Source organism: Branchiostoma floridae, chromosome 19 (genome assembly GCF_000003815.2).
Source record: "Branchiostoma floridae strain S238N-H82 chromosome 19, Bfl_VNyyK, whole genome shotgun sequence".
Lineage (NCBI taxonomy): Eukaryota > Metazoa > Chordata > Leptocardii > Amphioxiformes > Branchiostomatidae > Branchiostoma > Branchiostoma floridae.
In genome coordinates, this window is record NC_049997.1 from 2,683,701 (window position 1) to 2,697,585 (window position 13,885).

The 13,885-nt window shown below is 43.3% G+C and overlaps 1 protein-coding gene across 3 annotated transcripts in view; it reads left to right on the forward strand.

Moving 5' to 3' along the window:
* The window catches only part of LOC118406362, a 72,047-nt gene that overhangs the window by 39,580 nt on the left and 18,582 nt on the right, over positions 1 to 13,885 (forward strand). For all 3 annotated transcript variants that reach the window (XM_035806329.1, XM_035806328.1, XM_035806331.1), the window contains 10 exons: positions 597 to 803; positions 1,366 to 1,657; positions 2,628 to 2,840; positions 3,242 to 3,343; positions 4,884 to 5,112; positions 5,647 to 5,746; positions 10,559 to 10,724; positions 11,397 to 11,537; positions 12,058 to 12,268; positions 12,637 to 13,157. In XM_035806329.1, the coding sequence (XP_035662222.1) occupies positions 597 to 803; positions 1,366 to 1,657; positions 2,628 to 2,840; positions 3,242 to 3,343; positions 4,884 to 5,112; positions 5,647 to 5,746; positions 10,559 to 10,724; positions 11,397 to 11,537; positions 12,058 to 12,268; positions 12,637 to 13,157 (2,182 nt within the window). The remainder of the gene's footprint in view (positions 1 to 596; positions 804 to 1,365; positions 1,658 to 2,627; positions 2,841 to 3,241; positions 3,344 to 4,883; positions 5,113 to 5,646; positions 5,747 to 10,558; positions 10,725 to 11,396; positions 11,538 to 12,057; positions 12,269 to 12,636; positions 13,158 to 13,885) is intronic.

A 13,885-nucleotide genomic window follows, 5' to 3' on the forward strand; every position in this document is an offset into this window, starting at 1 on the left:
GACTACTACTATATCTACGCGACTCAACCTCTGCTTGGAGAGTAAGTCCCATAGACGTTTTTAGGTCACAAAGTCCAAGCCTTTCACTACGTGTACCCTTTACCCCAAACGATATCAGGTACTCATTTGAACACTTGAGTGGAGTGGGGAAAGTTATGTAAAGTGCCTTATGGAAGGACACAAGGTAGGTGACATGACAGGCTAGGATTCGAACCTGGGACCACTTGGTCCTAAGTCGAACACTGACGTTACATCACTCATCCTAGTGAGTTAAAAATGTGGGGATTGGATGTAGGATTCTTACACCCAATCCCCACATTTTTAACGTGTTTCTTCAATGCACGTCCATTTGACCAGTTTTAGACTGTGGACTAAGTTGATGAATGTTTGAAGTTATGCTAGAAGGTAACGTTAAACCTACATACCTACCTAGTCTCTTGATCTCCAGGTCGCTGCGGTGACAAGACAGCTATGAAGATGGAGAGCTGTCTCCAGGCCCTTCTTTCCTTAACACTAGTTTTGAAGGCTTAAAGATTGCACACCATGTAGATGATGTAGCATGTACGGCACTGCTGTAACAAGCGCTCTTCTCGTAGGACAATTTCCAACCATAGCCGCCAGCTGTTCGAGATGCGCCAGTCCGTGGATGACGTCAGACGACTACTCCGTTCCCATAGCGACGAGATGACGCGTCTGAGTAACACGGAGGGTGAGATGAGCGGCAGGCTGGCCAAACAGATGACCATGATCCTGAACTTGGAGAGCTCTAGCGAGGCCTACACCAAGTCTGTGTCCAAGCAAAGGTAAATGTTTCAACCTAAAACGTAGAAAGTGGGGGAAATGTAATTCCACATGGTCCCGAAATTGCACTCGTATCTTAGAGAGAGTGTGAAACGAGATGTAAGTTGTACTGCTATTATCATAAGTATATCCTTCTGGCAACGATATTTAAAAAAAGCCTACTTCATTTCTTGTTGATCTACAACCATCGTGAATACTTTGATATTCTTATTTTCTTACATAAATATCTCATGAAGTCGCTAGACCAATGACTAGGGCCCTTCGTGAATCAAACCCAGTGGTACACATTCCCTGGACTCTCTTCTTTCGGAAAATGATAGGATCAGAACGTAGGTACCAGATAAAATGAAGTACCAGTGGACTATCATAGGCCTCCTGTTCTAGTGCTTCCGCAATTATGTGTCAAAAGGCCTATGAAAGTGGAGATGACACAGCCTAATACAACAATAAGTGTGGGATGCATTTTAACTAACTTCATGAGGTAATAACTTAGCATTCTCTTATTACGGAAATGATATATCATAAAGATCATAACGCAACGTACTCATCTCCACTGTCCATCAGAGACGCCGTTGACCAACTGAAAGGTCAAGTGAAGAGCCACGACAAGACTTTGGGCAAGCTGCGCCAGTCCTCCGCCAGTCAGGACGTGGGTATTCAGAACCTCCAGAAGATCGTGAACGGTCACACCATCCAGATGCTGAACACCTCTAGCTTACTGGGGAACCACAGCCAGCAGATAGGTGCCCTGAAGGGAGCCTCGTACAAACTGGAGCTGGACTTCAAGAACCACAGTAAGGTCCTGACACTGATGGCGCTGAGAGATGACAACATAGAGGATAGCATAGCGGATCAGGTGAGGGAACCATGCAAACAAATCGTCCTGTATATTCCTTATACCATAAATGGAAGAATCAATGCGAGTTAACTAAGATAGCATTTATTCTTGAGGTTAGCTCAACCGCCAAGACCAATCGTCATTTCTACCTAGTACCTTCCTTCCAGTAGACCTGACCATCGGCTATCATTCATTATTGAAAGAAACCACCAAGACCAACCGTTATTTCTACAATTTTCTCTCCTGCAGGCGCTGAACCTGGGCCGTATGAAGAACAACTTGTAGACCCTACTCTGTCTCTCTGCCTGTCTATCTCAACCCCCCCCCCTTTCCCTCTATCTAGCTTAGCAAAGGAATCGGTGCTTTCTGATATTATTCATTGTCAAAATCAACTGCCAAGACCAACCGTTATTTTTACCATTTTCTCTCCTGCAGGCGCTGAACCTAGGCCGTATGCGGAACAACTTGCAGACCCTACTCTGTCTCTCTGCCTACCTGTCTATCTCAATCCCTCCCTTTCCCTCTATCTAGCTTAGCAAAGGAATCGGTGCTTTCTTATATTATTCATTATTAAAATCAACAACCAACACCAACCGTCATCTCTACCCTTTTCTCTCTCGCAGGCGCTGAACCTGGGCCGTATGCGGAACAACTTGCAGACCCTACTCTGTCTCTCTGCCTACCAGTCTATCTCAATCCCTCCATTTCTCTCTATCTAGCTCAGGAATCAATGTTTTCTTATACTATTCATTATTGAAATTAACCGCCAACACCAACCGTCATTTGTACCCTTTTCTCTCTCGCAGGCGCTGAACCTGGGCCGTATGCGGAACAACTTGCAGACCCTACTCTGTCTCTCTGCCTACCAGTCTATCTCAATCCCTCCATTTCGCTCTATCTAGTTCAGGAATCAATGCTTTCTTATACTATCATTATCAAAATCAACTGCCAAGACCAACCGTCATTTGTACCCTTTTCTCTCTCGCAGGCGCTGAACCTGGGCCGTATGCGGAACAACTTGCAGACCTTACAGCGCGAGACGTACACACACTTCGCCGAGTACGAGCAGCTGGCCTCCAGCATTGACAACCTGGACGGAAGTTACGTCACCAGGTCCGAGCTGAGGAAGAAGCTCTATGAAATCGACAACAACAGCAAGAACCACAACAGCAGTATAATGTTACTGCAGCGTGAAAATAGGGTAGGCAAACGATGTTATTTACAGAAAACTTTTACATGAAACAATCATCCTAAATATAAATATTACGACATACCTAAACACGACAAGCAACTACAAACGATCGCAAACAAGCACAACTGGGTCCAATATGCAGCGTACATGTAGCAAGGACCATGTGTGGCACTCTGTATACATTTTCTATGCAATTATGAATGAAAAATACAAGCAGCAAGTATGAATCATTTATCATGTAAACAAAATATTTTGCTCATTTTAAGAAAGAACTCTGGCTGTCATATTCAATCGTCATCTTTGGGGCACTGCATGAGAATGGGAAGCTTTTCATACATTTAGGCACACCTGTCCTATTGTCTTTCTTACAAGTGTTTTTCTTACTTGTGTTTATATTTGTTTGTTTTCAGGAGCAGTTTTCAGTGCTGGACAAACACAGCCTGTTCATACGAGATGTCCGAAATCTCCTGGAAGAAAAGGCGGACGTGTCAAACATCATGGACATTATCCAGGTTTGTCTACGTGTAGTTTTATCTACCGAAACGGATAAAAGTATCGCTTCATTTGCTCCTGTGTAAGTGATAGATAATTAGTAGAATAATATCACTTTATGATTGTATGTCCCACACATTCTGAAATACGCTATTCTCTATACAGAAGGTTGTCATTTTATACACAAGGATTTAGAAAAGAACAAAAAATTTAAAAACATTATCTGTCCATGGATTCGATCATGGAGCGTTGGTTTACCACGCGTGAATAATACCACTGAGACAGTGCTACAACATGTTACAAGCGCACGTTTTAACAGGTATACAAATGTATTGCGTTGCTTGAGCACGTCTGTTCACCGTTGAATTTGCAAGATTCCAAGGTCCAATTTTCTGAAGATAACGTTTTTGTGTGAAAATTTATTAATCTCGTTCATTCCATGGCGGGCAACTTCTTCCTTGAGCGCCTGTTTGGTCGTCTCAGCTGCTATAGTATTGTCAAACTGCATGCCGAATGCCATTTTGTGTCCTGTGCGTTGATTGGTTCAGTTCTGCGTACACCCGAGACAGTCCGCGACTTTGTCCCAATCAAAAAGCTGGAAACGCGGAATATATGTTGACAGCTTCCATTTTTTCTGAGTTCTGATTGGCTATTATCAAAGTCGATGCCGATTGTGTTCTGTGCGTTGATAGGTTCACCTCTGACGTAAAACCGAGAAAGTGCGACTGTAAGCCAATCAAAAAGCTTGAAACGTGGAGTGCATGTTTACAGCTTCCATTTTTTCTGATTTCCGGTTGGAATATGCAAATATCTGAGGAAAAACTAAATGTTGGGCTTCGCCCACATAATGACATGTGACAATCCCTGCATGGCAGATATAGGAAAATATATCAAAGAAGGTTTGGATATTAGAAACTCCTCAACTGATTGTAAAAGCTTCCAATGATTGTAAGAAGCTTATCCCATACTACAACTCCTGTATTAGTTAGTTTAGCTATAGAACTGTAGTTATGTAGATGCCATACTTTGTACCTCGTACAATTGTTGTGCAATAAAGTTATCAATATAAAACATCGTGTAAACTATAGTACATAATTCACAGAGAAAGAACTGTTTTAATTCTACCATTGTCAGTTTTTCAATGAAAAACTTAGATTACATTCCGTAGAAGTTCTTATAAGAATAGTCCCTTGTTAACCACATGCCACCTTAATTTTCTGCACTGTCTGTTGACTTTTTCTAGATACTTTAATGTTACATGTAGCAATTACTCCCTGAGCTAGGTCTTGGAATTACAGTTTCCTTTGTATGTTTGTATTTGAAAAGCCCTCCTCCAAATTTTGACCGACGCGGAAAAAGGTAGACCCTATTTGTTTTCTTCTAACCCACAAAGTCGCCAGATTGGGTAATACATTTTACAAGGCAAAGGAGGGTTTTCAAGGGCATTACCTTACCTTTATGGTTTTCAAGGACATTAAGAAGCATGATGTGAAATCGTATGCCTATTGTGAGCCTTCAACTGTACAACTCAACTATGACGTCTGTCCTTGACCCTAACAGCGCGAGGCGCGGGGAGACCTGATGCGGCTACATAACGTGTCTGAAGCACATTCGGCGGAGATTCGGGCGCTACAGGACGCGCGGGACCAGCACAGCGACGGCATCTACAAGACTCAGACCTCCCTCACCACGGTCGGTGACGACATCAGGATGCTGAGGGAAGACCTGGGTGCTATAGAGATTACCATGACAAGTCATACTGACAGTTTAGGCCGACTGGCCACGCTAGGTGAGGAACGACTGTCTATTTTCTGATGTTAATCCCTGAACTCTAAGGAAACGTATTGCGCATTGTAGTCAACTTGTATGCAGTCACACAGACAGCTTAGGCCAACTGGTATAACAACTATCCGTTTTGTCTGGTGTTAACCACTAGCTGTATAAAAACGTAGGTTTTTTAATCAATTTGTGTGTGTGTGTTTGTTTTGTATTACATTGCTAAACTTTTCTCAACACTGTACAAAGTACACGGATCAACGACTACTGTCGCCTTCTTCAGGATCAAATGAAAAATCACTTCAGAACGTAAACTCGCGAAAGTTGCTGTAACTCTTTGTTGGAAGATAACTTTATCAACAGTCGTTTCATTTAAACCTGATGGCTTAGAACTGCAATACAATGCTAACACTGATAGCTTCCTTATTTAAAAAAAAGGACATCTACTTGGTGTGTTCTATCATAGACACTTTATTCTGTATCACTATACCATTTTGTAAGTAAGATATGAATATCCTTCTGACTCGTGTGAAATCTTTTCTCCCAGCCTCCACCGCCACGGACGGCCGACAGTCGCTGAACCTGACAGTTCTGGAGCTTGACCGGAAAACCAGGAAACACTCGGACACACTACAGACACTCGGCAGGTTAGTGTCAACATGGATTATAGCTTCATTCAGTGTACCTACGTCTCCTGTGACAACCCAGAATTTTATCCCGTTCTCTAATGGTTAAAGAAACCTTCAACTTGACTTGGAAATCTCTGACGTTTTACAAACGTTTTGACGAAACTTCAAATGAGATTACTAACAAGTCCACTTCATGGCTACTTTACCATACATAGACCTTAGATCCTGCGACTTGTTGGACTGTTTTCCTCTATAAGGCACGGTCCCGTGCCGCTCCCGCCTTGTCCCGCAATGAGTTAAATCCTGACTTTTTGGTATCAGCTATCAGTTGAGCTATGTTACTCCTTGAATTTTTCTATAATGGCACAAAAGGATACTAGTAAATAATGTGTGTTCTGAATTGTAAGTCCAAGTTCTATCAACAAAAATGTTAATGCTCCCCTTCTCTATCCATGTCTATGGTCCGGATATGTTATTCCTCTGTAATACCCCCATTCCACTGGGACGGCGCTCTCGCGGCGCTCTCACGGCGATGGCAAGTTTGACCATCGCGGTGAGAGCGCGGTGAGATCGCCAAGGTCGCCATGGGAGCGCGGTGAGAGCGCCGTGAGAGCGCGGTGGGAGTGCCATCGCCGCGAGAGCGCCGTCACCACGGCGACGGTATGGAGCCCAGCCATACAATCGCCGTGAGAGCGCCGAGGATGGCGATGCAACAATGATCGCCGTGAGAGCGCCATGAGAGCGCCAAGAGAGCGCGGTGAGCGCCAATAGGGCTAAGGCCCCCTTTCCACTTGACGGCGCTCTCACCGCGCTCTCGCTGCGATGGAAAATTGGCCAGAGCGCGGTGAGAGCGCCGCGACGCCGGAAAAAGCTGCTCTAGTGGAATCGCTCCTGCGACCCCAGCGCGCTCTCACCGCGACGAAAAACTCAAATGTCAGCCTCTTTTAATGAGCTAGCAAAGATTCGAAAGATTACTCAACGAATTTCATAGATAAAGAACGAATCTTTTGACGTATACTGTATTTTGGTATCTTTGAAGTCATTCTTTTACGTCTTACATAACATTCAAAGTATAAAATCAAGGCTGTAAACAAATCCAATGTTGGTCACTGTACAGTCACTCAGACTGAAATATACACGTTTCTCTTGCTGTTTTTTCTTAAATCTGTCATGTAGCTTGTTTACTATAAATATCTTTATCATGCCACGTTATTGGTGTAAATCATACAACACTAAAACACTTCGATTTAATTGAAAATGGGACTTCAATAGTCTAAATGTACAGATGAAGAACAAAAAAACTAATGTCATCATGTTGAAATTCGAAAAAAAGTTGAGAAATGATAAACCTTTATTTTTAAACCTTGCTTATTCCATCTCAGTTTGTTTAATTGTTCATCAGCGGTACATTTTGGACATTTCTCTGGGTTCTGTCTATGTCAAATATATACTTCTTCACAAACCGCAGTTGAGAGCGCAGAGAGAGCGCGGTGAGAGCGCCGTCCTAGCTAAATTGGCATCATAAAGGTGGGTTTACACCTGCGTATATTTTCATGCCGCTTGAGTTCCGTTTTGACATTTTTCGACATTTTGACTAATTTCTTCAATACGCGGCCGCACGCACAAGTCGCACCTCTATCGCATTTGAATCGTCTTTAGAAAGTTTCACGTACGCAGGCAAACGAAAATATACGCCCAGTTCGTCTGATAGTTTTGGACATGCACAAAACTATCATTCGTACGCAGTTTGGTGCCCAAAACGTTATGGATGCGCAATACAGTGGTCCCACATCGGTCGATTGCGCTATGAAGACGCTACATGTTTGCGCTTTACACGCAGTAATACGCGGAAATCGCGGTAATGCGAGTACATAGCGTTCTTACAGCGCAGACACAACGCACCATGAGCGACTGTATAACGAATGCACACATAGATCACGATTTAGTACCGTGCGTTCTGCGATCGCTTTGCGCATACTACGCGTACTGATAGCGTGATCGACGCACACTCCAGATTTGGAATAAATACGAAGGTGCATCTGACTCTGTCATCTCAAGATGTATATAACTTTATTGCACAACAATTGTACTTAACTTTAGTTAAGGCTTATCTAACTAATACAGGAGTTGTATTATGGGATAAGTTTCTTACAATCATTGGAGGCTTTTACAATCATTTGGGGAATTTCTAATGTCTAAATCTTCTTTGATATATTTTCCTATATTTGTCATACAGGGATTGTCACATGTCATTATGTATTTGAATTTGCACTTCAGGTCCATTTGGATAAATCCTTGTGTACAAAATGACAGCCTTCTGTATAGAGAATTGCGTATATCGGAATATTTGGGACATACAACCATAAAGTGATATTCGTCTTCTATTAGCTCTGGACAGAATGGACAAACCCTCTGGTCGATAGGGATTTTTTTGGAATCTACCGGTTTATGATGTCAGATCCAGGCCAGGACTGACGAATTTGTACAGGGGGCATGCAGAGATGGTCACAACTTGCAGGACACCATGAATGCAGGACACTGGTCCCAACAGAGCCTCCAGGGACGGGAAGATGTAGAGGAACCTGCTCAAGCACTGGGTCAATTTGTGTGACACACGTGCCATTTTGTGTAACAGATATTTGACTTAATTTGCTGATAACGGCACTTTTTTTGTGTGTGTATAACCACATGATATAAAGGTGCAATATAGAGCCATATTACAACTTTGAAAGAGGGCGTAAGGTTTCATAATTGTTTAATTTACGTGTTTGATAAAGATCTTGAATACGTTTTGTGGTGTGTATGAGTGTGATTCTTATAGTAGTTGAAATACTAAGATGATAGGGGAAATCATTAAGGACAAAGTGAAAACAAACACAATCTTAACAGTGCACATAATTTCTTAAGGTAAATGATGGCCCACATTTCTGTAAAAGCACAGTGTCACTGCTTTACTGCTTCGCAAATGAATAAAAAAAACCTCTTCACTGTTTACTTGTCAATGTTCTACTTGCACTGCCTGTAAACAAAGGCATACGTAGTACAAAGGGTTCCTCTAACAAAAATACTCTATTGGCAATGCTCGCAAACAAAAGTATATGTAACACAAACTGTTCCTCTGACACACCTGAAATGCGTTTGGAATGCAGTTAGCACCAGGTGCGTCAGGCATGCGGTCGGTAGACGTTGTGTGCGTCCGGAAAACGCCCAACATACGTACCCCATACGAATCTATTCGCAGTACGGAAAATTTTGTTGCGCATTTCAGTTGCAATCATACGCATCTCATGCGAAATGAAAACGCTGAAGCCGTAATTCAAACGCCAGATGGGCTCGACTTACAATTTAATTTATTCCAAAAAAATTCCAAATGTTGGGCGTTCGGCCGCGTATTGACAAAATTTCATGCGGAACTCACGCGCACTTGAAAATATACGCAGGTGTAAACCCACCTTAAACCACTGTTCAGACCTATTGCTCTCACCGCGCTCGCTGTGCGCTCTCTTGGCGCTAACGGCGCTCGCTGCGCGCTCTCTTGGCGCGCTCTCTGCGCTCATAGTTGGATCGCCGTCCACGGCGCTCTCACGGCGACTGTTTTGAGCAGGTTCAAAACAGTCGCGGAGGTGATGGCGACCATGGCGACCATGGCGCTCTCACCGCGCTCTCTTGGCGCTCTCATGGCGACCTTGGCGATCCCACCGCGCTCTCATCGCGCTCTTCCCAATTTGAGGTCGCAGAGAGAGCGCAGTGAGAGCGCCGTCCTAATGGAAAGGGGGTATAAACAATGGTATATGATAGGCCCCATTCCACTAGGACGGCGATGTTACCGCGCTCTCGCTGCGCTCTCAACTATAGTTCATGCAGTCTTTATTCTTGAAGAAGTATATTTTGATGAATTTTGTTGTCAAATCATACTTTTGTGTCATGAATCACTTCCTAATTAAAATCATGGGTAAAACAAATAGGACAACTACACATACGGTGCTTTATTCAGCGTTTCGAGTCACAGGATTACTCCAGATTAGATTTAGCACAAATTGACGAGAAAGAACACGGAGAAATGTTAAAAATGTACAATGAATTAAATTGAGATAGAATAATCAAGAACACAAAGGTTTATTATGTCTTATTTTTAACTGTTAACAGAATAACATTTTAGTTTTCATGTTCTTAACCTGTAGATTGAGATTAAAGAAGACTTATTTTAAATAGATCAAATCGTTGCAATATTCTATAATTTACGATAATAACCTGGCATGATAATGATATTCATTTTGAACAAGTTACATGGCAAATTTAATTTAAAAAAAACAGCAAGTCAAGCGTATAGATAATCTTAGACTCACGCTGAACGACTCTACAGTGAGCAAAATTGGATTTGTTTACAGCCTTGATTTTGTAATTTAAAATTACGTAAGACGTAAAAGTATGACTTGAAATACAATAAAATACACAAAAGGTAAGAAATCTCGTTCTTTATCTCTGAAATTCGTTGAGTAATCTTTAAAGTTCTTGGCAGCCCATAAAAATTGCTGTCCTTTGAGTTTTCCGTCGCGCGGAGAGCGCGCTGGCGTCGCAGGAGAGATTCCACTAGAGCAGCTTTTTCTGCCATCGCGGCGCTCTCACGGCAATGGGGCAAGTTTGCCATCGCCGTGAGAGCGCGGTGAGAGCGCCGTGAGAGCGCCGCCAAGTGGAATGGGGGCCTAAGTCATGTTGTTTTGTACAATTATGCACATAATGGCCAGTGTGCAACGTTACATTGTCAAGATAATTGTGGGTCTTGATAAGCCCAACTCAACTCAATGCTTCCCTACCCCTCTCCTGCCACAGGATCGTGTCAGTTTTGGAGAGCATCTCAGACAACCACGAGGCCACCATCCGTGACCAGGACACGGGTCTGACGTCACTGAAGGTGGAGGCTACCCGCACACAGCGGGCGCTGCAGAACCTGACCAAGACGGACATACTGCTGGAGAAACGGGTCGCACGGCTAAGGGTGGGCTGTCTCAATTACTATGCTTAGATACTTAGAACTCTCTCTCTCTCTCTCTCTCTCTCTCTCTCTCTCTCTCTCTCTCTAGGTTCAAAATGTTTCTTCTTTGACAAAGTCTATATGAAGAAAAGTGGAGTTCATTAGTATAATTATGATATTATAATATAATATAATGCAGATAATGCAGAAATGTTCGCGGTGGTTCGCGGTGGCCCCTTCACCATGAATGTAAATCCACCGCGAACATTTTCCATGGCAGTAAGGGACTACAGTGCATGGTGCTACCGCGAACTTAAAACCACCGCGAAAAGTCCATCTCCCGCTACCGCGAAATTAAATCCCTGTGAACTTAAATGCATTTACAGTATCTGAATCTATGCATTCTTATAGGCCACTCAGCTTGAGCACAATGCAGCTATACTTTTCTCCGAATTTACAACCTACTTGTGAATCGAAATCGACCTACAATACAATATATATCTGACATAAAATATAGAAATCTATAACCAAACAATGTCTAAATCTGTACATTCTGCAGACTACTCAGATTGAGCACAACGCAGCCATATTTTTCTCAGAAGTTACAGCCTACTTGTGAACCGAAATTGTGAACTGTGGAGAAATCTCTGTACATAGCTATTAACCAAACAATTTCCGAATCTGTACATTCTGCAGACCACCCAGATAGAGCACAATGCGGCCATATCACGCCTCAGTCTGCAGACGTCCACCGTGGAGACGTCCCTGAGCGAGCAGTACAACACCATCGCTGACCTCAAGATGGAGGATGTAGAGATCAAGGACTCTGTCGTGCAGGTAAGGCCTGCGCCACATTTCCAAACCGGGGCCGGTTGGTCAGCCTTCGGGAACGAAAAGTATGATAGAAAAGACATCAAACTACATAAAAGACTTAAAAAGTATATTTTTTTACGTATACATTCATACACTTCTATTTTTCGTTTCCACAAACAGCTAGTCATACGATTTCAAATTGACGGTATTTTAGACAATTGTGAATACGTCTAATTAACAAATTTCAACTGTCTTCTAAACCGAAAAGGCTGTCTTATATCGTTGTCAGCATTACATGTAGGTTTGTCACAGCCTGCTTGATACGTCTACCTCATCAGAAGTGCACGACAGCCCATGATAGATGTGGCCGCGACATTCAGAAGACCACGTGACCACGAACAAGCTAAAACATTGATAGACATCATGCAATATATGTAGATAACTTGATGGTTTAAAAGAATGTTTGACAGCATGCCTATAATTTGGAAAACACACCGTGTTTGGAAAGTTTTTTTTTCCTAACGCATGTGCGGATGCGTCCTAGGTTGCCGTGGCGATGGGTAAGATGAACGACACCGTCATCGAACACTCGCGAGACATCCGGGAACTTCTGAAGAGTTCGTCGTCCGAGCAAAGCCGCGTGTCGAACTTCGAGCGTGTCCTGAGCACGCAGATAGAGGCCATCAGTAGCCTGGGGTCATCCGTGCAGAACTACACCACTCTGAACGCCTTCCTGTCTAGCAGGCTCAAGATAGGTATGTTGAGTCTGCTCCATGTTCTTATTAACATTAGTAGCAACCATAAAAGGGAGTATGGACTGTGACACGTTGAAGACGTCATTGCGTTCAGAATTAGATTTGTGCTACTCTTTGGCTCATGATGAAAAGATCACGCAATCCTTTTGGGTTGAATTCATTAATGGATAAAAAGTACTGAAATGCTGTAGATGTGTGATGCAAAACAAAAGGCACAGAGTATGCATAAGTTTCACTAATATTACGCTAGAATTAGGTAGATTGGCTGAGCATTTTCCCGCAAGAAGATTCTGACTCTCAATTACAATACCTCTATTTTGCCGGAGTCAAGGACTTTGGAATGACCAATGTTTAATGTATGATTGCAGAAAACCGGCTGTACGAACTGGGCAACGGGCTTTTGTATGTAAACAACACCCTCTACAACTACGCCCGCCGCATCCAGACCATGGAGGGAGAGACCTCAACCAGCCGCAGGAGAATCTCTCAGCACAACGCCGACCTCAGGGAACTCAAGACTTTCGAAAAACGAGCTGAGAAGGACATCGAAGATCAGCTGAGTATGATATACAGGATAGAGGAGGACCTCGAGAGCGTCGACTACGTGGTGAACAACCATGTCAACATGATAGAGGAGCTGGAGTCGACGGCAGGAAACCACACCAGCCTGCTGTTAGGCCTAGATAACAAGGCGCGCTACATATCCGCTGACATCATCAGTCTAGACAGGTCTCTGAAGAAACAGAATGACGTCATCTCTCGGCTGACGAACACCACGACTCTGCACGCGGACAGCCTCGCGCAGGCGCAGGAGGCGGCCAGGAGACTCCGGCTGTTCATCAGGAACAACACCGAGGCGATTGGCGGAGTTGGACGGCGGGTTCAGCAGGTGAGAGCCTTTGAACAATCTTGCAAAATAATAGTTATCATGCAAGATAAAAATAAATAAACTTTATCTTAAGCTTAACAGATGTGTCTGTGTGGCGCAAGGAATCAGAATCAGTAGGTCTGAGTCCGATACTCGCCATGCCCCTGCCCCCATGATGGTGGAGTGATGCCCACCGAGCCTCACGGCTAATCTGTCTAAAGGTGCTAAAACACCTACGGATTTGGTGCTGCCAGTGTGTCAACATCTGCACATTTGCCACTAAGACCCGTGAAGTGATTAAGAGAACCAAGTAATTGGAAAAGGTTTCAACTAAATGTGAAGAAAGGGGCACTGTTGGTGTTGAAGAAAATATCTCATGATGTCACGCCATAATTTCTAACTGTTTCTAGCGTGTATACGTTGTAAGGCGTAAGAGGATTATTTGAGCAATCTTAAGCATAACAGGTAGAGTGAGTAGGAGAACCAAGTAATCAAGTGTTGAACTAAACTTGAAGACAGGAGGCCCAGGGACTGTTGGTTTTAAAGAAAATGTCCTATGTCGTAAATGTTACATCACATTCTACCTGATTCTGAAATATGGAGTCGTAAGGCCCGCACTTTGCAACCAATCTCGTTTGTACACACCTTTGAAGTCACTGCTTGTTCAGCAGGTGAGAGTTTTTGAACGACATTGAGCTGAACAGATTATTAACGAGAACCAAGTAATGGAAAAGGCTAAACTCAAGAGA